Source organism: Punica granatum, chromosome 2 (genome assembly GCF_007655135.1).
Source record: "Punica granatum isolate Tunisia-2019 chromosome 2, ASM765513v2, whole genome shotgun sequence".
Lineage (NCBI taxonomy): Eukaryota > Viridiplantae > Streptophyta > Magnoliopsida > Myrtales > Lythraceae > Punica > Punica granatum.
In genome coordinates, this window is record NC_045128.1 from 43,535,939 (window position 1) to 43,559,995 (window position 24,057).

Consider the following 24,057-nt stretch of genomic DNA (forward strand, 5'->3'; position numbering starts at 1 on the left):
CAATGGGAGTTTAAGTACATATATAAAGCTCCAGAGGAAGCTTCCAATGTCAACAACCTTAGAATAAGTGCAACCATCATTGTCATAAATGTAGACGAAAATGTGATATTCCAAAAAATTCCATGAGACATGACACTGTCAATTACATAAATTTCCAAGTCCCTTTCATGGTTGCTGGGACGACAATACAGAGAAATGTGTGTATATGTAAATTAGTATGTATGACATATATGATTGGATCTACGAATACGTAGACCCATTTTTATATACGCATGAGTCATGACCGTCGAAGGAAGACTAAACGCAGTTAGAATGAGGTCATTTTCTATTTTTGGTCCCTCCAAAGAATAAAATGCAATCAAAGTGGTACTAAAATTCGTGTTTTAGTTCTTAAAAAAACAAAAAAAAAATCATGTTTTCTTCTACTTCTCCTTCAATTTGCAAAGCATTCGTTGAATAAGCATCGCTTATAGAGTACGACTCAAGTTTAGTAGAATACTCAGACTCGAAAAGATTAAAGGCTATGGAAGATTTTGTTTGATTTTAAGCATGCGATTAAAGGCCATGGAAGATTTTGGAATTAAAACCGTGTCATCTTCGTCAGCATTGCACCCCAAGTTTATCCTCCTTTATCCTTTTGTTTCGACCATATGCAAGAATTTTTCTGAGAAAAAAAGAAGGTTCAGTATGACATCCAGTCCATCTACGTTTGTCTAACCTAAACGGTGGATTAATTACCAGACCAAGTCATATCAAAGGTAGAAAAGACACTAAACTGGATGAGCCTAAATCCATTTTTCTTAGCTAAAAGCTCGGAGGTCTTTCTCCATTTCAGAAGCCCAAGTCTCACTGGATTCATGTAATGAATGGCCCAATTCCAAGGATTAAATTATATGGTGCCTTATAGTATGCCTTGTTAGTTGTCAAGTATGAAAGAATGTACTAATTACTAAATAATGTAGGAATGTACAGAGTTTTAACATGGTAAGAATGACCACATTGTGCGAATCTCAAGCATTAGAAGGCGGCGGATTATGGCATTCTTCAATTGAGGAATTTGAACTGCAATCACGTTGGCTGCTTCAAGTAGCAGATGCATAGCCAGACAAATTTCTCCAGTAAAAGGGCGCAAGTTTTGCTCTCTAGCAACTGCACTTGAGTGGGCTTGTCGAGCCATATAATATGCAAGTTTTGGACCTCGTCTACTGTTTCAAAGATTTCCATAGCAGTTGCTCGCAATTAATCTTGCACGCGGTGTAGATTTCTCAAAACCTCGTCCTGGACGATATACCAACTTAAGGAAACCTGAACACCGCTGAAAGAGCGTACTTCATTTGAACTTTGGGCATTATCGACGTCAACTCTGCAGTGAGTCCTCTACTCACATAGAATCTCGAGCTCGTGGACAGTTGAAAACAGTTAGGTTCAACCATACTGGCTTAAAAATCTCCTCTACCTCCAACCAACTTCCTTACACCAAATACAACACAAAATATTCCTTTTGTGTCTCATATTTGTCGATTGCTTATTTTTGCGAAAAAAAGACATATTCATTTATGTGGCATATATGTCAATGACACCATATTCATTTATGTGTCATGTACTTATTTTAATGTTGTAAAATGATAAAGAATTACCATGCAATGTGCGAGTATCAATTAGTTACATAAATTTTCACGTTTCTTTCATGATCGTTGGGACAAGACAAGAATATATATGAATGCATATATATAAATAATATATATGAAGTGTATGATAGGGTCTACAAATACGTAGACACATTTTTATATATCCACGAGTCATGACAATTGTAGTGGAGACAGAAAGCAACTGGAAGAATGAGGTCATTATCTATTTGTGGCACCTCCAAAAAAAAAAAAGGCAATGAAAGTCATTCTCAAATTTTTGTTTTCTTCTTCTCTCTCTTGCCTCTTTCGATTTGCAAATCATTTATTGCCGAAACTGAATAGGCGTTGCTTATAAAATACAACACGGACTCGATGGAAGATTTAGATTTGGTGGGCTATCTTGGACAATTGGCCACGACTGCCAATGATGGTTATTTGCGGTGGCTTTATGAGGAACTGTCTAGGGGCAACATTAATTTTAGCATGAGATTAAAGGTTATGGGAAGGTTTTGGAATTTAAAGAGCGCCATCTTCGTTTATCCTGTCCTTCCAGCATTGCTAGTACTTCCCCCTTTATCCATACTATTATCTATATCTATACTACTATAAAGGGAGAAGTATCTTTTTATATAACTTTTACTTCCAATATAAGCTATGAAAATAAATATAATCCAATATATATAAGGTATTAAAATAAAATTAAATCAATAAATTTGCACAAAATAACTACCCACTACTTATCCACACTATTTTTTCCCATTCTCTCCTCTTATCATCCTTCTATCCCGTGCATAACCTCCCTTTCGCGTTCTCGCTTCTTCTTTTTTTTTTTTCACCTTCACATGATAACGTATATAAACACAAACAAAAAATAACAATAATAATAATAGAAAACATAATCCTTTATTTTAAATCATTTTTTATTCAATTACATAATTTTAATATGTGCCATGCATCGCGGGTCAGTGTCTAGTCCTTCCACATGGAAGGATTTTTATGAGGGAAAAAGAAGAAGAAGAAGAAGAAGGTTCAATACAGCGACATCTATTAATGTACATTTGTCTTTATAGGTGGATAATCACAGACCTGGCTATATTGAAGGAAAGAAAAGACACTCACCTCGATGGGCCCAAAATCCAATTCTCTAAGCTAAAAGCTGAGTCCTTCCTCCATTTCCTCAAGCCCGAGTCCATTGGATTCATGTAATGAATAACCCAATTTCAAGGATCAAAAATTGCATGCTGCCTTGCTAGCCACCCGAAGAGAGAGGGAGTTGGCAATACTTCCTATCTCAGCTCATACTAGTCATAGTAGTTTAGATTGAGTGCCGCAGAAGTATGACATGCAAGCCCAACCATTTCCAGGAAAGATTCTCGCAGTACTCTCGGTTTGAAGTTTGCAAGGAATACGTCGGAGATGAAGGAACTCGAATTTGATCGAGAGGGTGGGACAGGAAAGGAAAGGAAAACAAGAAGTTCCTCTGAAACTAAACAAAATATAGCTCTCCCTTCAAATCCTTGCCTTTATCACGGTGCTCTTAATTGTCCTATTTCGACACAACATATTGTGAAGACACTGATGACAAGAATCAACTGAATATCCTCAATGGACAATACCAATGCGTTTGTTTTCGGAGTTAAAGTCACAAATTTGTGATTGTGATTGTGATTGTAGAAGAAGACAAAAATATATGGGGCCCACCAGTTTGACTTTTGAAATATGAAATGAATGGAAGGTATAGATAATTAATTATAATGGGATTGTATTTTAATAATATATGGGGCCCACCAATTTGACTTTTGAAATGTGTGTTTTGTTGTGTAGTGTTTTGAGTTAAAATTAAAGTTAAAATCTTAAATCACGACTTTGAAAACAAACGGAGTACATAATCTTTGCCCAAACTGCGTAGGGCGTCCCTTCCGTGTTTACAATATCAATATAATCATCCCATCCCAAAAACTTTGGGTGTATATAGAGCGAAGCATGAATGTTGCTGTGAAATTTACTAAGGAAAATATCGGTTATGAAGATATCGGGTACGGGTCGTTGGAATTTCAATTTACGAAGTTCGAGAGTAGAGAAATGATAGGAAAACACTAGATATGCCTCGATGTAGAGAAGGGAATTTATTATTCGTACCCAAATCGATGCTTCTCTAATAGTACAATATGACGATACTCATACAAGTGCCTAGGTAGTACCTATTACAAGAAATTTCTTCTCAGTGTTAAAACAAACTAATTTAAAATAGAAAAGAGGAATAATCAATCCAGAATATAATGTAAAAAAATAAGTATCATCAATCAGTCCCTGTAATAACAAATGTTAGCAAGATCAGAGAAAAGTTGTCCCCAAATGTCCTCTATGTAATGCTCGTCCCGCCACTATCTTCTTTGCTCTACTAGTTTATTGTAACTGTGGACAAAGTGACAATTCGTTCATAGTATCGATTCTTACATCCATCATCTATTTAGTCCCGCAACAAGTTGCAATTGATGGTTCGAGATTCTCTCTTAATTAGCCGCATCCTCATGGTAATGGTATGGAGGGCGACAGGCTCCTCGATCAAATCATCAATAGTTGTAGATGAAAATATTGCATGAACTGCTTCTCCCACGAAGGACCTCTGATCGAGCACTTTTGCGATATTCTTGACTTTATCTTATAATATCCTTTGTTACAAAATTTCCAGTTCCTGGAAATATGCAACGAATCAGGAACACGGACGATCATTTCCTCTTGCCCGTAAAAACCCGCAAATCCCCATCTGATCCTCCAGCGACTAATGTACACTCATCCACGCCAACTTGTCTCCAGCAGACGCTGCTCACAAAGCCTCCGCCACCGCCGCACACCGCCTCACTATTGAACCTGTGGAGCCAAATGGGCTCGCCCCACCGCTTGTCGTAGACGAACACCTCGTTGCTCTCCGACCCGCAACCCAGCAGTCCCCCATTCCTCCACACGGACAACCCGACGAAGCTGCGGCTGTTCACGTGACCCCTGTACGTGCGGATCACACTCGTGTCGTCCACGCTCCACAGCTTCAGGCACCCGTCAGTGCTCGCTGAAACTATATTGCGCATGTCAAGGAACCTCAAATCCGTCACCGTCTTGGCGTGCCCGTCGAAGACCACCACCGGTTCCACTAATTTCCGCGCGTCGTACCCGTAGGCCTTCCGGTCAGCGCACCCCACGGCCACCAGAGCGCCACCGAAGGGGTTGAACTCGACGGAGCATACGGCAGCGCCGGAGCCGGGGCGCACCGTGGCCACGCAGCTCCCTCCCTCGCACCTCGTGTCCCATACCTGCACGGTCCCGTCGTCAGACCCCGACGCGCCGACAGCGGGATCCCAGCGCGTGTAATCCATGCTCCACACCCGCCTCCCTCCGTGCTCGTCCCTCTCGAAGGTGGGCACACGCCGCTCAAGGTCATACTCCGTCACTACCCCGTCGTAGTCCCCTGCCCCAATGATTCGGCTGCCGGAGTCGGGCTTCCAACGAAGGCTGCTCAGCTTCGCGGGAGTACAGAGATAGTAATCATACGCGCTGGCGTGGTCAAGAACTGCGACGCTCCCCTCCTCTCCAGCAGTAGCAACGCCCACCAACGAACTCAAACTGTAAACCCGGATCTTCCTGGAAATCCCGCCGGTGGCTACGAGGTTGTCGGAGGGGTCGAATTCGATCACGCCGAGAGTGTCCGAGGCGGTCGCTCTGCCGGGGCTACTGCTCGAGGAGACAGTCGAGGTGAGCGTGAAGTCCCATTCGCATCGCGCCCCGCAGCCTCGCTCGACCGTGTGGAGTGTTGCAACGGTCTGCTTGTTGTGGTTCGGTGGTGGTTGTCCAGTCGGGGCAAACTGAGGGGAGGAGTTGTTCATGTCCCATACATGAAGAGGGGGAGGGAGGGGAGTAGTGGTGGAGGAGAGGGGGAAGGTACAGTTGGAGGCTTGTGGGCTTATGGACCAATAGGGACTTAAGGCTCCCATGGAAGATGGAATAAAGGCAAGACAAAACTAATGATCCACGATTATACACAATCTTATGGGCCAATAGGGACTTAAGGCTCCCATGGGAGATGGAAGAAAGGCAAGAGAAAACTAATGATCAGCTATTATACATAATAATAATAATAATAATAATAATAATAATAATAACTTCGTCTCCATTGTTTTTTGGTCTTTGTGCTTGGATCGGATGACGTGGAAAGATGTACCACCGGAAGGGGCGGTTTATCTTGTCTTGTGATATTTTTATATCCGTGATTGCGGGAATTTATATGAGTTTCTTGGGTGGAAGTTGAATCCTTGGAATTTTAGCTCAAATTAATTACCATATCGTCATTGTACGCATATGTTGTTAATCGAACTCAGATCCGGGGATGTGGTTTAAAAAAAAAAAAAAACTCGGATTCGTTGGGGATCTATAACTAGATGTCCTGTGTATACCAACCTTGTCGAGAAAATGACATAGTTTGTATAGCTCGCGGGGGTTGCAGTTGCACTGTCAGGGCAATATGATTGTGCAGCAACTCGGCATCTAGGAAATACTTTCGGATTGTGGCAGGGACGGATCTAGGAATCTCGTCCAAGCGGGGCAAAGTAATTCATGAGAACTTAATATCCGAAAATCAACGCGGCGAAATATGATAATTTCACTAAAAAATGATAAATCCGACAAAATTCATTAGAAGTTTTATGACTTTTTTCCGAGTCCACACCCCAAAATCCATCCTTTAATGTGCATGTTGAATATAGTTGATCAATGGGGGAGGCAAATGCACAAAATAGAAGCGGTGGTCGCTTTTGTACCTCAATTTTAATTTGTTGATTGACGATCGATGATGGTGAGCATAGAGAGAGAGAGAGAGAGAGAGAGAGAGAGAGAGAGAGAGAGAGAGAGAGAGAGAGAGAGCTGTGGACTGTGGATGCAAAAAAAATAATAATAATCACAGGCTGCAAACTGAGCTGTTGCATTGCCCCAAAGGACCGCATACGTGGTCTAACCAAAACCTTTTATCCACTTCTGTTGGCCACTACTTTTCTCGGCTTCTCCTCTCAGCCTCATGAATAACTCCCAGATTACATCACTATTTTTATTTTTTTATTTTTTTGTGTCAACCAGATATCTAAAGTTCAATGGAGCCCAACTTATTCAATCGAGCATAATTAACTCATCAATGAGTTGAATTCAAAATCTTATTTAAGGAGAATAAGCGTCAAACCGCTTGAATCAATTCACATTACTAAATTACATCGTTATTTACTTTATATACATACTATCTATCCACAACTTTTGATCAGGTGGAGTACCCTCCACCGTATATCGACGTTGGTCCCACTCAGCCTAAACTAGAGGAAAATGAAAAATGTAGGAACATAAAAAATCCTATCGGCGAGAATTTAATTCGAAATCAAGTGAGTGGGAGTATATTATACTATCCTCAGCTGGGGACACATCTTGGTCCCTTTCCCTATCCAATCAAAATATCACGTCACAGGAAGTTATCATTGTATGTTATGTGCAGCGTTTTTCTATTTATGGCTTATCAACTTTATATGCATACAGTGCGCTATAGAAGTAGATGAAGGGTCTTCACAACTACCACCAGACACTCTCTGCTCGAGCAGTTTGATTTCGTCGTGGATCTTGCTACCACGCGTACGTATAAACATGGCTACTCGGCCATAATATCATCAAGTCGTGTTTCCTCTACATACATTATTATTTCGTCGTGTATTGTTTTCTTCTATATATTTATATATCATAATGATCTGCATATCTTATTGTCACTTCTTTCCTTTATCATACATTTTATTCGCATCAAACGGGAAGCAAATATATATATATATATATATATATATGTAATGCACCAGATTAGAGCAACTTCTCAGGAAAAATAAGGTATAACGCAGTCCACCCTCATTCATCAATTAAGAGATTGCTATTTAGATATTAATTATCTATAAAAATTTCTATTGTATTGTGTTATATATACCGATATATCTCATTTATAATTATAAAAAAAATTGAGATGGGCTCATAATGAGGCCCCACATGCATGATTATGAATGTGTCGATTATATGTATGGTATTATTATTAATTAGTGGTTAAACACAGACCGGGACCATTAGTTGGATCGAAGAAGAGGAAAAAAATATCCCAAAGTGCAGTCAGTGCGCGACGTTTCTGCAATCTTTATGATGAGTTGGGCTAATAATGGCAGCCAAGGGACAGTGATTTCATTTCTCCAACTATGGCAAAGAAGAAAGCCACGTCACACACATAGGTCTGTCCTGCTCTGGAGCTCGAGATCTGGCTCTTTGGCAGCTCCTAAATCCGGGTTTTATGAGCTCTGGATGGGGTCAGCACCATCCCGCAGCTGCCCACAATTTTCAGTGCCTATCTCCCAACTAGATCACATTTTCACCGGGCCCGACTTATAAGCTGGGACGAAACAATGAGGGTTGAGAGGACAGTCACCTCCTAACATTCCGATGTTCTAAGAGAATTGATTTTGTATCTCGCGTTTCAATTATCATTAAATTATTGTTGTTTGTCATCCTTATCGAAAAATTTATATTCCTATTGCTCCTCTAAGGGCCTTGCCCCCCTCCATCTAAATCCCACGTCCGTCCAAGGGCAAGGCCAGACTCAGGTTGCTGACATGATCAAAGAGAAAATTGCTCCATGCATTCCTCAAGTTACGAAGCAAGCCTATGCATGAACTCCCTGGGGTTTGATTTGGCAGTTAAAAAAGAGTACTAAGTATCCATTCTGTTTCAGACCAAAAGCTCTTTGGAGTCATTCTGCGCGATCTTTGGCCTATTTATCCTGTCATGTGCACTTACAAACCTGCATTCGGAGCCATGGAGATAAGTCGGACGAATCTCAAAGATCTCACAATATCAACAAATAAAAAAAAAAGCAAGCTTATGTATATATCCAAAAATAAAATTGTCTCGTGATGATAGAAGTAAATAATGACTGCTCCATAAGTTCGACTTGCAATATGAATATCTCCAAAGAAAAGATGTAATAAATCTTGTTTCGATTAGAAGAGCCGTCTATGTGACGTTTAAGGACTTCAATCTCGATCAATTGTAGTGTACTGGGCTGAGTGCGAGCTGTCAACTTTGGGCCTGGGACTCAAGCAGGCCTTTTTGGGTCCAGTTTAGTTTTGGCGGGGATCACTGTTCGGTCCGTCTCTTCTTTCTCCAGCGTCATCAACTTCCATGCACGACCGGCTGGAAAGCGCGCGAAAATCCAGCAGAGCAGACGCCTGTCGTTCTACCGCCGAGGCTCCGCTGCCGGAGCAGCATGGGGAAGCAGAAGCAGCAGGTGATCTCTCGCTTCTTCGCCCCCAAGCCAAATTCACCAGCCCCACCTCCACTTTCACTCGATCCCATCGCATCTCCTCCGCCGCCGCAGCCCAAAATCTCCGCCACCGTCTCCTTCACCCCCTCCAAACGCCGCCTCTCCTCCCACCTTACCCCGCCCCGCAAAGCTCCGAAGCTCTCCGCTCACCCTCCACCCTCCGCTGAACCTGATCCCTCCTCCCCCGACCACCCTCCGACCACCTCGGCACCCACTCCCACTGAGCCCAGAAACTACACGCCCTTAGAACAGCAAGTGGTGGAACTCAAATCAAAGTACCCTGATGTCCTATTAATGGTCGAGGTCGGATATAAGTACCGCTTCTTCGGCGAGGACGCAGAAGCCGCTGCTAGGGTTCTGGGAATTTATGCCCACATGGACCACAATTTCATGACCGCTAGCATCCCGTCGTTTCGGTTGCACGTTCATGTCAGGCGACTTGTGAATGCGGGCTACAAGGTGGGTGTCGTTAAGCAGACCGAGACAGCGGCTATCAAGGCCCATGGATCGAATCGTGCAGGTCCATTTGGCCGCGGGCTGTCTGCCTTATACACAAAGGCTACGCTTGAGGCGGCCGAGGATTTGGCTGGAGTTGGGGAGGAGGGATTTGGTGCGGAGAGCAGGTACTTGGTCTGTGTTGTGGAGAGGAGTTTGAATGTTGCTGGGAAGAGTGATTTGGAACGCGGAGTGGAAAAGGAGAACAGGTCCGACGTGAGGATCGGGTTTGTTGGGGTTGAGGTTTCAACGGGAGAGGTAGTCTATGGGGAGTTTGATGATGATTCAATGAGGAGCGGGTTAGAGGCTGTTGTGTTGAGCTTGTCCCCTGCAGAGTTGCTGATTGGGAATCCACTTTCAAATCCAACAAAAAAGGTGGGCTTCTATTGGTATTTGTTTCCCAGTACTTGGGTGGTCATCTCGCTCTGTTAAAAGATGTAAATTTTTAATCATGTAGTACTAAGGTTTGTGGTTCTTCTTGGTTTGGTTTTGGTATGTAATTACTATGTGTTGGTGTATCGAGAAAGCAGCTCTCTTCTATCTTCCCCACCACATTGCAAATTTATTAACTTGGTGAGAAGCAGTTATCTTACAATGGTCCTGATAATGGATGTTATCTTTAGCTGTTGCTAGCCTATTCGGGCTCTGCCTCAAGTGTACGCGTGGAGCATAAGCCACGAGATTGCTTTGAGGGTGGTGGTGCACTTGCAGAAGTAGTGACATTATACGAGAAGATAAAAGGAGATGAAAAATCAAATAATCGAGGAGAGGAGGAAGAGCCACAGAATGACTGGTCTGCAATTGAGGTAGTTTTGGGGGATCCTTCTCCATGCACAATTTATATTAAATTTAATATGAAGGCTTTGGGTTTTACATTTTATGGACTAGTATATCAGGGTCAAGCAGCGATCTCTAATGTTCTGATGCGAGTTTCCATGTTATCTGTTTTACACTTTTCCTTTCTCCTTTTGTGGATTGAAAGGTAATAATGAATATGCCAGATTTGGCAGTCGAAGCACTGGCCTTAACCATTCGTCATCTGAAACAATTTGGTTTTGAAAGGATTCTGTGCCTCGGAGCTTCTTTTCGGCCCTATTCAGCCAAGATGGAGATGAGTCTTTCAGCAAATGCTCTTCAACAGTTGGAGGTTAACTCTTATGGCTGTTTATAATATATTATGGCATTATTTTCCTTTGCCTTGATTGATGCATTTTAAATCTTTTACTATTTGACTTCTTGATACCCCTCTCTCAGTTCGTTGTTTTCACATTGTAACACTCAAAATGCCTCTAGGTTCTGAGAAACAACTCTAATGGCTCTGAAGCTGGCTCCTTACTTCAGATCATGAATCATACTCTAACTGTTTACGGCTCACGGCTTCTTAGGCATTGGGTATGCCCTGAAATTCAATCTTAAATTCAACTCACGTTAGATATTTATGATGTTATATGCTTCATTGTTGTGTTCTTCCTGGGTCATCCAGGTGACTCACCCTCTGTGTGAAAGAAGCATGATTTCCGCTCGGCTCGATGCTGTTACTGAGATTGCAGAATCTATGGGGTCTTATAAATCTACACCTAGTGCTAATGAACTTGACAAAAGAGATTATAGAGAAGAAGTCGCACAACCTGGCCTTAGTTGTTTACTTTCTTCAGTTTTGACCACTTTGGGAAGGTCTCCCGATCTTCAACGTGGTATAACCCGAATCTTCTATCGCACAGCCACTGCTTCAGAGGTGATGTTTGATTTTATCCTTTCTGCTAGAATAGTTTGCAGTAGTTTCTGATATCCTTTGTTGCTAGGCTATGGATTCTGAATCATAAGTTGGTATAGTTCATTGCAGTCATGCATGCTGTATTATATGCGGGCAAACAACTTCAGAAACTTAAACTAGAGGAAGAATACAACAATAAGATGCTTCACTCGAGCCCGATTCGCTCCATTTTGATAAGGAAGTTGGTATTGACTGCATCATCTTCTAGCTTAATCGCCAATGCTGCAAAGCTACTTTCCTCTCTAGACAAAGAAGCAGCTGATAGAGGGGACTTGCAAAACTCATTGATCATCTCTGATGGTCAATTTCCAGAGGTCTAATCACATCTTCTGATTTTCTTTCTATTTCTGTTGTTCCCGCTTCATCTTACATGGTGTTACGGCCATCCACCTCAATGTCAGCTTATGTAAGTTGACATGTTTTTGCCTCTACAAGGTTGCCAGAGCTCGAGCAGCTGTTCAGTCAGCAATGGAGGAACTCGATTCATTGATTTTCTTATACCGAAAGCAACTTGGAATGCGTAATTTGAAATTTATGAGTGTCTCTGGAAGTACACATTTGATTGAGGTAAAACATCCTAATTCATTCTGCATATCAGTATTGGTCTAATAATCGATTTTTTTTTGAGAAGTTCTATAAAAGCCCAGGTCTTGTAATTCAACCGGGTAATTGGCATATTTGCAGCTTCCAGTGGATAGAAGGGTTCCCCTTGAGTGGGTTAAGGTGAACAGTACTAAGAAAACAGTCCGTTATCACCCACTAGAAGTGCTGACTGCTTTAGACCGGTTGGCTTTGGTAAATGAAGAGCTGATGGTTGCTTGTCGAACTGCTTGGGAGAATTTCTTGGAAGGATTCAGTAAATACTATGCGGAGTTTCGAGCTGCTGTTCAGGCTTTAGCTGCTTTGGACTGTCTGTACTCACTAGCTATTCTTTCTCGGAATAAGGTCTAATTTCTTTTAGGGATAATGGATTCTTTCAACCTCATGTACTTCATATCTGCTGTCCTCTGATGCTTTGCAAGTTTTTTGTGGCAGAATTATGTTTGTCCAATTCTCATGAAGGATGAGGATCCTGTGCAACTGCATATTTCTTCTGGACGTCATCCCGTATGTATTTAATACTTATTATTTCCTAACTAATAGAAACTCTTGCCTTTATTCAAATTTGGATAGACCCAATTAAAAGTTGAGGCTCAAATAGAGGTTCTTTTATCGAGCTAAGTAGTTTTCTCCTTTTAGTGTATTGTTGGCTTTCAGCAGTTAATCGCTGGTTTCAGCGGCATAGATTTAATTGATTGTTGCACTTTTTCTGGGGTATTACAGTCTTCGGTTCCCTATGATGTGAAATTGGTCGAGTAAATATTATCGGCTATCAACTAAGACCCCCCAATTAGCAAGAATTTGCCTCTGATGACTTGTGACAGCTTTCCTGCGCAAGTTCTTGATCCCCAAAAGTCTTCCTTCAAGAGCTTTACTAATAGAGAGGTCCATATAGCTTCTATGTGGTAGAATTTGCCTCTGATAATAGAAGCTATATGGCCCTCTATTAGTAAAGCTCTTGAAGGAAGACTTTTGGGGATCAAGAACTTGCGCAGGAAAGCTGTCACAAGTCATCAAATTCTTACTAATTGGGGAGTTTTAGTTGATAGCTGATAATTGAAGTTTGTTGGGCCTGTGTGCCTGTTTCTTGTTGAGCCTGCGAGCTCGGCTTGGGTTGCATTTCTGATCTTCTGGGTTTTGGCCCAGCTTGGGTTCCCATTGTACTTGACGATTACTGGTTATTAATATAGAGAGCCTGCTGATCTTGATCGGAATTTTTTTCTTGTCTAATTTCTTCCTTCACTTTAAAGACATCCATAGAGTAGTAATTTGGAAGTGGTCGTTTCTATTGAACTCATTTTTGTTTTCCGCTTTACTTTATCTGATCATGTTACTTTCTCATCTGTTGTTTGCCAAAGTCGGGGAAGAAATTTTGTCATGGACTAAAGGCCAGTTTCACGGCACTTTATACTATTTGTCTCTGGTATTGAACTGGCTTTGCACTGTTTGTTACTGTTTCGCACCAGGTTTTGGAGACAATATTACAAGACAGTTTCGTCCCAAACGACACAAAACTGCATGCAGATAGAGAATTTTGTCAGATTGTCACTGGACCCAATATGGGCGGTAAAAGCTGTTACATTCGTCAAGTTGCTCTGATAGCTATTATGGCTCAGGTATCTCTTTTGTACGACCCATGCTCTTCTAGACAAAGATTATACTTTTCTGACCCCATCTTCTTGTATGGGTCGTAATTAAGATGACAAACTTCTGATATATCACCTGGCCAAATTTGTATAAAATATCACCTGGCCCAATTTGTATAAAGCTTTATTATATGTAATAAAGAAAAGCAAATTGCCCAACTGCTCCAAAATTATGACTAACATTATCATTTGCAAAATGGGGTTGGTGTTAATTACAGCGTCCTTTCATACACTGTCCAAGTTCCAGTCAAAACATACCGGAAAAAAATGGAATCGTCTCAAAAGTACCTCACCTTGTATATGTTTTCAATCACACCTCGCTTTAATTACCCATACCAACTCGTGTGCACCTTGGCAAGTTTCTGCAAAGGCAGCTCCTTGAGTCTCCCACTCTATGCATTGTTTGTTTTTAACATAATGGATCATTTTTCTGGTAGGTTGGCTCCTTTGTACCGGCATCATCAGCAAAACTTCAGGTGCTTGATGGTATTTACACCCGGATGGGCGCCTCTGACAGCATCCAGAGAGGTCGGAGTACTTTCCTCGAGGAATTGAGCGAGGCCTCTCACATACTTGACAAGTCCACATCTCACTCCCTTGTGATCATCGATGAGTTGGGAAGGGGGACGAGTACTCATGATGGAGTAGCGATCGCTCATGCAACACTGCACTATCTTCTAAAGGAGAAACGGTCTCTGACCCTCTTTGTGACGCACTACCCGAAGATTGCTGATATTCAAATAGAATTTCCTATTTCTGTGGGCGCCTATCATGTTTCGTATCTGACTGCGGAATCAGATTCCAGTGATGGAGGAGATGTGACTTATTTGTACAAACTAAAGGTCGGTATCTCAGAACGGAGTTTCGGGTTTAAGGTCGCAGAGCTCGCACAGGTTAGTGGGTTTCTTGTTATGCAATCACCATTATATAACTCAAAGCAGGTATTGTTTATTAAAAACACCCATAAATTAAATGCTTGCTGCTTGTATTTTTTCTTCATTTCCTAGGACCGGGTCGCCACAGTGTATTTGTAGAGTCATCCATCTATAAACTGTAATTAAACCAAAAGAGCATGACAGGTACCACCAACATGTGTTAGTCGGGCGGCTCTAATGGCCGCAAAGCTTGAGGCAGTTGTGAGCAGCAGATTAAGGGACAGGTCAGTGGGAAGAGTGGTCGAGTTCGGGGGAGATTGCATCGTTAAAAGGTCAAAACCTCCCGGAGGAGGAGGGATAGAGGATTTGGAGGAATTATCTACCGTGTTGGAAGAGGTCTTTTCAAACCTGAAGCCCGCTTTAGGGGGTAAAGATCCCACAGAGAGACTCGAGTCCTTGGTTCGTGCAAGAAATCATTCCAAGGAATTGGTATCAACCCCCTGGTAAATTCAGTCACATTCATATTTATCTTCAATTTTTGAGATTGCTGTTTTTGGTTTGACCATCATGTGCTATTACTTTGCAGATTCAAGGTAAATGCCAACCAAAATCATGAGAATCTACCTCGCCGCTGGAACTGATTCATCATCAATCATTAAGTTTTCGATAATTTTGTAATTTATAGCGCTCCATCATAATTTTTGTTGATTTTAGCTGGGTGTCTAGTGTTCGATTCAACTAAATCGTTTTGTGTAAAACTATTGTATCTGGGTATTGCAGTTGATTGGATCCAACTTGTGCCGTAATCAATGCCAAATGGTATTCATGTCTGGTATGCATCTTTTGATAAGAGCTATAACCAATAGGAGATGGGTGGCATTCTTCATAGGTTAGCTGCTGCCAAGAGCTGCATTAGCAGTTGATGGGCAAGTCTAGCAGACACCTTTTCTGGCAAAGGCTCTCTGAAGCAAACTAAAGTTGAGATCGATCGCAAACAAAGAACCTCGACAGAATCGAAGGACCCAGTCGCTTTTGAATGAGCTCATCTTAGCTAGATCTGACCTTTGAATGAGCTCATCTTAGCTAGATCTAAACCCCCAACATTACAAAAGACAAGACAAGGGCAAAGACACTCTAGTGGGATCACGCGGAACCGTTAGCGATGGGTTGAGCTTAGGCTCGACTGTCATGGATTTCGATGGGCCTTTCAGATGTGATCAATGGACCTAACTTGGGCCCAACTTCTATAAAAGCCCACTTGCACACAGTACCGTAGTAGTATGGGCTCCGTTCATTCGTAAAACGCTCACCGCCTCTCTCTCTCTCTCTCTCTCTCTCTGAGATTTCATTACTTCATACAGTTCATGAATCATGATAGCTGAAATCGGCAACTGGACAGAACTAAGCGAGAGGGGCCAGAGAGGTTCGTCATTGTTGAATTTGATCTTATTCTCTCTTTTGCGAAGCTCCATTTTTTGTGCGTTTGCTGTCGTTGAACTGAGTGGATTGCCCGTCCCTTTGGCTGCTGAGTGGTGATTTCACCCGGCGATGCTGAAAGTGGGATGCAGCTCCCAACTTGTAGCTTGTGACATGGTTCTTTCTGTTTGATATTGATTTCGATTTCAGCATTCTTCATGGAGGAGATACAATTGCAATAGTGTGTTTCGAGGATCTTGATTCAGCTTAGGATTTTGACGAGAATCCATAATGTTGGTGGTCTCCATATGAAATGTTGCTCAATTTCAGGCATCTATAGTGTTGGACAATCAATTTTATTGAGCTTTTCTTTTTGGGTGATCATTCTACAGATATGGACTTTTACTTAAAAGAGAAAATGATACGAGAACTCACGTGGAACTTCCACGGAGCTCAGCTACGTGAATTCTTGTTCTATTGTTGGATTAAATTGATTTAGATCTTCTAGCCAAGGAGACGGGGTCAACAAATTTTGGTTTTTAGAGTTTTGGCCCTCCAAAGACTTTAAGCCATGTCCAAAAGAATAGGTTACTTCTTGTTCAATTGTGAGTTCCTCTGTCATCATGATACCGTTCGATGGAATTTAAAAACCATGAAAATGTCCTTCAACAAATTGCTGTGACCATACCTTACTACATTCTGTAAATATGATCACCTCAATTTTTAACACATGTCGTATTGTTTGGACAACCTCAGACAAGAGAGGGGAATGTGATATACCCAGAAGTACAGAACACTCAAGGATGAGCTACCTGCAAGCAAATAAGGAGTTAGGGAATAAGTCAGCACAGGAGGAGGACCAGGAAAAAGAGGTAGACACTGAATTGGAAGATGATCCAGGAGAGGAGTTGGAGGAGGATCCTGATGAAGAAGTAGATGTTGAAGAGGAAGATGATCCTGAAGAAGAAATAGTTGATGAAGAGGAAGATGATCCTGAAGAAGAAGTAGATGATGAAGAGGAAGATGATCCTGAGGAAGAAGTAGATGATGAAGAGGAAGAGATTTCTGAAGCCTTTTACAGCAAAAATGTCAAGAATGAGTTGGTAGAGAAAAGTGGTGGCCTTCCTGATGGGGATGAGCCTTTCAAGGAATTAACCAAGGAACCAAAATTACAGTCGCCTTTAAGCTGCGATGTAGAAGATAAGTCAGCTCCTGCCCAGTGTAGTACATTACAAAAGAATGGCAGGCAAGTTGAAGTCGATCTAAAGGTAGAATATGATTGTGGGTGCGCTGCATCCAATCAAGACAGCCATGAGGGTAACTTCTTTAAGGCAAGCGATGATGGGTGTAGCTCTGGAAAACAGGAGTCATCGGGAAGTTCGGGAAAGCGGAGGCGTACAAGATGGGACGAAGGACCTGAGGGAAGCAATGTCGGAGAAAATGTTATTGGCGATAGGAGCAGCAAAAGAAGAAAAACTAGGTGGTCTAGCATCAATTCACAGATAAAATTGCTCGGTCCACTTCAACTCCCTGACTTCACCAAAGAGACCGTTCTAGTTTCCGAGTCTGATACCGAAATGCAAAATTTGAGGGAAGAACTGGTAGACATTGACTACAAGTTGCAAGAACCTGTAATTCATGATGAAAGACCTAAGGAGGAATGGTCTCCTTCTCCTGAGCCAGTTTATAACAATTTTGGCATCAGAATAAATACGCGTGAAGAAAGGCTTCGCCAAAAACTCATTGAGAGACGTCAGCATCTAATTTCAAGGCTGATTAAGAAGCAACCAACTTTTAAGACTCCGAAATACAATAAGACCCCCAAGCTCTGCAAGAAACTCTATGTACCAGTGAAGCAGTATCCTGGCTACAATTTTGCTGGCCTTATAATTGGCCCGCGTGGGAATACCCAAAAGACGATGGAAAAGGAGTCCGGGGCAAAGATTTCATTAAGGGGCTCAGGTTCCTTTTCACGAGGAAAGCATGCTTCTGAGAATGATGATTTGCATGTCCTTATAGAGGCAGATAATGAAGATTCCTTAGATGCAGCCTCTAAAATGGTTTTGAAACTGCTGACTCCAATGGATGAGAAAAGGAATGATCATAAGCGTGCTCAGTTAAAGGAACTAGCCCAGTTAAAGCAATCTTCTAAAGAACGGAATATGTGCTACTTTTGTGGTGCTCAGGGGCATCAGCATCATGCCTGCCCTCATCAACTATTCAGTTCTCCCTCTGTTTTCGGTAATGCAGGCGACGGTAATAAAGCCTGCTCAGACAATGGGACTACGAAATCAAAGGACTTGCCTTTGCATGGGAAGGGAACTCTCTATGTGACCCAACTGCCTGAAAGTGTAGATGACCATCTTCTGAAAGAGCTCTTTTGTCCATTTGGGAGCCTTATTGAAGCTAAAGTCTCTCGGGATGGAAAAGTGGGGAAGAGCAAAGGTTGTGGATTTGTCAAGTTTGAGGATCCAAATGACGCGGCTGTAGCTGCATCACATTTGAATGGGTTCACATATAAGGGCAATAGGTTGGCTGTTAAAGCAGTTCAAAGCTCAACAGCTGTAAGATCAGTGAGTCAGAAAAGCATGGGAATTTCTCGTGATTCCTTGCGCATTACAAAGGAGACCGCACAGCCTTGCCAACCAGGATCAGTGCTTATGGAACCTCAGGCACCTTTTCCTATGGCTCACAGTTACCCCCTTGAGGGTGGACCACGTTTAAACAAAAGGGCAGATCTTATTGTCAGCAACCTACCTGACAGTGTGGATGAGAATCGCCTGAAGGATCTCTTTTGTCCTTTTGGCAGGCTTAATGAAGCTAAAGTGGTGAGGGATGGAAATGCTGGAAAGAGTAAAGGCTGTGGTTCTGTTGAGTTCGAAAATCCTGCAGATGCTTCCATGGCTTTGTTGCATCTAAATGGGTTTGAACTTGAGGGGAGATTATTGACAGTTTCCTGGAATTTTCTAGGTCAAACAGCTTGGCCTCCAAGATCTTGTCTTACGGAGCCCAAGCTTCCTTCCCCTGTGTTCCCAGGACACGGTGGTCTTCTTCCTAGAGGCCCGAGCTTCACCTTCACTCCTCCCTCTACTGGCTCAAGCTCCTTTGATATCGATAGTGTAAACAGTTTCGGTTCATCATATACTTTCTCAGACAAAAGCCCTTTCTTGTCTCTGGGTTATGTGACAGGAGTCCCTGGAGATCCCAACAACCCAAACTCGCAATATGGAGCTTACTTTACAACACTTGACAGCAGACCATCTCCACCATCACAACTTGTTCATACGCCTGAGAGCAGTGTGAGGCCCATATTCTGGTCCTTGGCTCCCTGACCATCGTGAAGAATTATGATAGTGTCCAGATTTGATCTGAAAACGTGAAGTGAATGGCTGAAGTTTTGTCTAGTTCTGTCGTTTCCAAAGTAATTCAGATGTCAGTAGGAGAAAGATGCCTTGGTGCTGCTTCGTATAAAAACTGTAAATATATTCTTCCTTAGTTCATGCAGTGCATCCTCTTTTTCCTAATTACTTAGCCTAAATTGTAACAGGCCGAAATGGACTTTCCGGGAAAATCATATCCATGAAACAGAACAAAAGGATTTTTTCCAGCTGGTAGAGATTATTATATAACTGGATCGTGACTTGCAGTTGGTTTACTTGGGTTACGTCTTCCAATTCCGTATATTATGTTCCTGTTCTTTCCGTCAAATTGTCTTTCAAGCACATCATCCAAAACAAGGCGCCTTAAGAACGAAAAGAAGATACTCAACACATAAATGAGAAATCACGACATACATACAAATCAATTTCTCTATCAGTACATGCAATTCTCTCAATCGACATCATCCCTAATGCCTGCGATAAATAATCTCAACTCTCTTGCCTTCCTCGTATGCTCGGGAGAAGCATCATTGTCTGACTCACTCAGATCAATAACATCAATCTGATGATGTCTAACTTCTCTACACTTAGAAACAGGTCGGGTGCAAATTGCTGGAGATGGACTCAAAAGATCGATGACCTCGAAACCAGAAGTACTAGGTACCGCTGGAAAGCCTGATGAAGTAGCACCTGATAGATCTATTTCTATCGGGAAACTTCTGCTCTCCAGCACTGGCATGGCTCTTGGAGGGGGAGGACTAGGATTTGTATTGGTATTCCCTTCCAAGTCATTATCGAGCAACAGATTTTGAAGCTTAAGATCAATTTCAGCCACTGATTGTCCGCTCTTTGGTTTTCTCTGTCTAGTTTTTGGATTTCGCTGTTTCTTTCGTTGAGCAACACTTTCCTCAAACTCACGTATCTTTTCGGGACAACCACTGCATATTGGAACAAAAAATCCAGAAGTAAGAGACCTGTAGATTTCCTCATTGAACTGGCTTGATCAAAGAAACAGATTACCTCTCTAGGAGATCTGCAGGCACTACAGTCATTTCTAGTCCTTCGAGGCCTTCCCACGAAACTTCAAAGCACTCTCTTCCCTGAACTTTTCTAGGCTTGATGATTCTCGACACTGGGCACTTTACTGGAATCTGAAACTTAGATCATTTTTTGCATGAGTATGTGCTAAAGGTTGGATTTGGGCAACACATGCATCAACCCCAAAAAGAGAAATCACAGATAAATCCCATTTTCTTTCTTCAGGAACTATATTCTATATGGACAAAGATTCATATATACCTGGTGTATTGGAAGCTCAAGTCCGAGCGCTGATGATTTTGATCGCAGATAGGCGTATCTCCGCAGATCCCTTTCAGCAATCTTCGGAAGGACGTATTCATCTAGAAACATCATTTAAATAGGTCAGCTAACCTTCAAGATTGCAGGTGAGGAAAATGAGAAGCACAAAATTGTATACTCAGAGGACCTGTTTTTTCTGGAGGCCACTCAAAAAACTGTGCACATATCTGATGAAGTTTGGCCCGGTCAAATCGGTGTTGAGCAAGAACCCTGCATAAGTATGTACTCAATTCCAATAAATGCCAAGACAACAATATAATACATTCTCCTTGTTTCAGAGATATCAGGGCCATTTTCATGGAGAAATATGGATGTCTCCATAGCAAGCCCATCTATCCACTACTTTCTTGGTTCTTGTCTACATAGTCCAATCAATTCATGTCATGGGACCAAAGTTTAGTGATTACCTATGAACAGCATCTGAATCTGCCAAGTGACACTTTGGCTTCGTATATGCATCAATTACTGGCAAGAATTGTTTATCCTCTTCGAATTTATGGTCACCACCTAGCAAAGGCATTTAAAAGAAAATCAACTTAGTTGATTAAAACACCAAAAGCAACACTCAGATCAAGGAACAAGAAGTGAAACCATAAGGTTCCAGTGACAATACCACTAATGGGTAACTCGTTATCAAGCAAGTTTTCCTTGTCATTGGGCTTCGGTGGCCTCCCCTGTTTCTTTGACCCTTTTGTCTTCTTTAGAAAGGGCAAGCCCCCATGTGTGATCCTTTGAAGTACTAAGTCATCACCCGCTGATTTTACAATCTGACATGCGGACTCCTGTGAGAACAAAGGACCCCATAGAATCTTAAAACTGCCATTTGTAGAACAGCTTGTCCTCAAAATAGAGAATGTGTACAAAATGTGTAACTCGCCTGACCAAATCCATGAACTCCGTGAGAGTAGTCGCTCCCAAGAAGCAACGCCAGGGCAATCTGACAAAGAAATTTTTTAAGGCTAAAATCCAAAAGGAGAGTAGAGCAAAGGTCTTTATCCACCAGACAAAGAAACTAAATCCTTAGAACATGAAACAGATAAAAAATGTAAGAGCCAAACAAAATGAGCTGATCAGATCTACAATTGACCTAAAAAGTTTTCCTTCATTCAGATGATGTTTAAAGAATATAATTTAAATTGAAAAATCGATAAGCAGGCATTTTGAATTACCAATGAGTTCCTCCCAAACCCAAGCTGCCTCTCTATGTCTGCCATTTCATAGCAAACAACATAACCACCATCCCCTGATTGCCAAGCGAATGTGAGGATCAGCATTCAGCAGTCCTATAATTATGTCACTAAATAGATGAAATATGAAAACAGCCCAATAATTACCAAGGCAAATGTCCCTATAAACTGTCTTCGCACCGAACAGGAATATGTCCGAATCCAATGTAAAACAGCCATCCTAATAATTCAGGTGATATATAGTGTGTCAAAAGCAATAAACTAAAGAGTTTAACAGATGTATGGTAAGTATTGATCGTGAAAGAGATTATGAGATTTCTTGCTCACACAAAGCGATTCTGAATTTAATAGAGCACACTGGGCTTCAGCCTCTTCTATCCTGAGTAGAAGGGAAGAAAACGAGAAAGTTAGCCTAAAAGATCATTGGTGAAAATTGGGAAAGAGTCATTATATTCTGAATTTAAGTTTCCTGGGAGCATATGATATCCTCCTTTTTCCCGCCTTCCACAATGTTGCCTAAAAACTTTCATTCGCTTCCAAGGTGATAACCTGGTAAAGTCCATGTTAAATTCCTTACCCGTCTAAGCAAGGGATCCCGAGCGCCAGGCCCAACATTTTCGCCTCTTTGATCATGCAAGAAAACACGGAGCCCGTGTTTCTACGCAGTGAAGATGCATTCTGCAAATTCTTGTCATCTCGATAAACCTGCCTTAGTGTTAGTATAATGAGCTTTGATCAAAGGAAATGGAGCACATAATGAAATGAACAATTTTTTGGAGGACCTCATTTCCCGAATTCAATCGCCGCCGATAAGTAGATAGCTTGATGGCCGGAATTGCTCCATCTGCAGGACATTGAAAAATTATGACTCCGTAAGTGCTGTTTCTGGAACTCTAGAAAGATTACATGACACATTCGCATGCACCTCGGAAAACATAAGCACGTTGATAACCAGCACGGAAACTAACAAAGAATCAGGAGACTAACAACTGTTTCAGCTCAAACGGAGAAATCCATAAACTCCGTCACGAGTCAGAACAATTAGAGAAAGGACTTATCTTCTTCTCAGTGAGGTCCAGTCCATCACAAACTCACAGCGCCAAGACCAAACATTAAAGACAGAAGCAGCAAGATTTCCTTGAAGAATCACCTAAAGATGAAGAATTGGACCATACCAGTGACAAAGATAAGGCTGCAGTTGAGGGCAATGAGAGTTCGAAGGCGGTGAAAGAGGCCTTTGAGGTAAACCTTCTCCCGCATACAATTGTGGGACTTGCTCACGTTCTGAAGTTGCACCATCCAACATGAGAGATCTATACACAACCTCTTGTTCCTTGTCAAGTTTCAAAGCACAGACAGCAGACAAAAGTGTGAGAGTTTGATGGAAATGAAGAGGAAGAGGCAAGAACAGAGACAAAGAAGAGACCCACTGAAGATGGTGAAGCGGGAGAGTCTTCTTGCATGATTCCAAGATATCCCACAAGTTCTTCACTCCCATGTCGTCACTGTCTCCGGCTTACTCCCGGTGCGATTCTGACTCTGACTGTCGGGAGAGAACGCGAAGGAGCGGAACCGGAAACGGAATCTCGACCCCTTTTTTGCAAAAATTCACAAGCACCCCTAATGGTTTGTACTATTTGAAAACTGGCCCATCTTGCTTTTGTTTTCAAAATTCAGTCCCTCAAATTGTAAGGTTTGGGAGATGGATCCTTCTCTAAATTCTTTTTTTCTTTTTCTTTTAAATATTTGGAAAGGACAAAATTAGGTTCAACCTAGGTAAATACGGGATACACTCGAGATGCACCAAAACATTCTAGATATATTGGGGCTTGTTTGGTTTTAGGATAGTATTTTAGAATTACAATTCTAACTTAACTCTACCCACTACAAAACAAAATAACTCATACAAAGTCAGAGAGTGGGCCCCATTTATATCACTTTTTTCCACAACAAAACAACATAACTCATACAAAGTCAAAAGGAGGACCCCATTTATTCCACTCAAAATTAAAATCAAAATCTGATTTTAAAATCCTACTATGAAACCAAACGCAACTTTGATATCTCGGGAAATCTCTTTGTATAATATTGTTATTTATTGTATACTATCTAGTTTAGGCATCTAGAAATTTTCCTAGACTTTCTTGCCTTATAGATATAGCAGAGGTGTATACTTATTGTATTCTCTTCATCCGGTAATGTATCAGAGCGTTCAATTCCAAAGTTTATGATGGTGTCAGAGCGAAACAATCTCTGAGATCGAAAACCCTATTGAATTAGGATTGAGTTGGGATGTCGAAGGACGAGAAGAAGATCGAGAAT

The 24,057-nt window shown here is 41.8% G+C and overlaps 4 protein-coding genes across 4 annotated transcripts; 2 read left to right on the forward strand and 2 right to left on the reverse strand.

Annotated features, from left to right (window-relative positions):
• Positions 1–4,141: 4,141 nt before the first annotated feature.
• On the reverse strand, positions 4,142–5,690 carry LOC116193550 (WD repeat-containing protein RUP2). Its single transcript, XM_031522295.1, has one exon. The coding sequence runs from the start codon at positions 5,612–5,614 to the stop codon at positions 4,358–4,360; it is 1,257 nt and encodes a 418-aa protein (XP_031378155.1). The 5' UTR covers positions 5,615–5,690; the 3' UTR covers positions 4,142–4,357.
• Positions 5,691–8,824: 3,134 nt separating this feature from the next.
• Positions 8,825–15,224, forward strand: LOC116193547 (DNA mismatch repair protein MSH3). The gene is made up of 13 exons (XM_031522291.1): positions 8,825–9,873; positions 10,122–10,304; positions 10,481–10,645; positions 10,792–10,890; positions 10,982–11,233; positions 11,332–11,586; positions 11,708–11,839; positions 11,957–12,217; positions 12,308–12,379; positions 13,339–13,488; positions 13,956–14,411; positions 14,598–14,896; positions 14,980–15,224. Coding segments are annotated over exons 1-13 (3,252 nt in total). The 5' UTR covers positions 8,825–8,946; the 3' UTR covers positions 14,981–15,224.
• A 439-nt stretch (positions 15,225–15,663) lies between these two features.
• Positions 15,664–19,438, forward strand: LOC116193548. The gene is made up of 2 exons (XM_031522292.1): positions 15,664–15,816; positions 16,566–19,438. The coding sequence occupies exons 1-2, from the start codon at positions 15,765–15,767 to the stop codon at positions 19,139–19,141; spliced, it is 2,628 nt and encodes an 875-aa protein (XP_031378152.1). The 5' UTR covers positions 15,664–15,764; the 3' UTR covers positions 19,142–19,438.
• Positions 19,439–19,552: 114 nt separating this feature from the next.
• Positions 19,553–23,326, reverse strand: LOC116193549 (flap endonuclease GEN-like 2). Its single transcript, XM_031522293.1, has 14 exons — positions 23,166–23,326; positions 22,911–23,068; positions 22,518–22,579; positions 22,313–22,440; positions 22,063–22,114; positions 21,883–21,955; positions 21,718–21,791; positions 21,426–21,485; positions 21,162–21,330; positions 20,956–21,055; positions 20,676–20,758; positions 20,489–20,589; positions 20,210–20,340; positions 19,553–20,127 (listed from the first exon to the last, which is right to left on the reverse strand). Exons 1-14 carry the CDS (start codon positions 23,231–23,233, stop codon positions 19,641–19,643), a joined length of 1,746 nt encoding a protein of 581 aa, XP_031378153.1. The 5' UTR covers positions 23,234–23,326; the 3' UTR covers positions 19,553–19,640.
• Between the last annotated feature and the right edge of the window lie 731 nt (positions 23,327–24,057).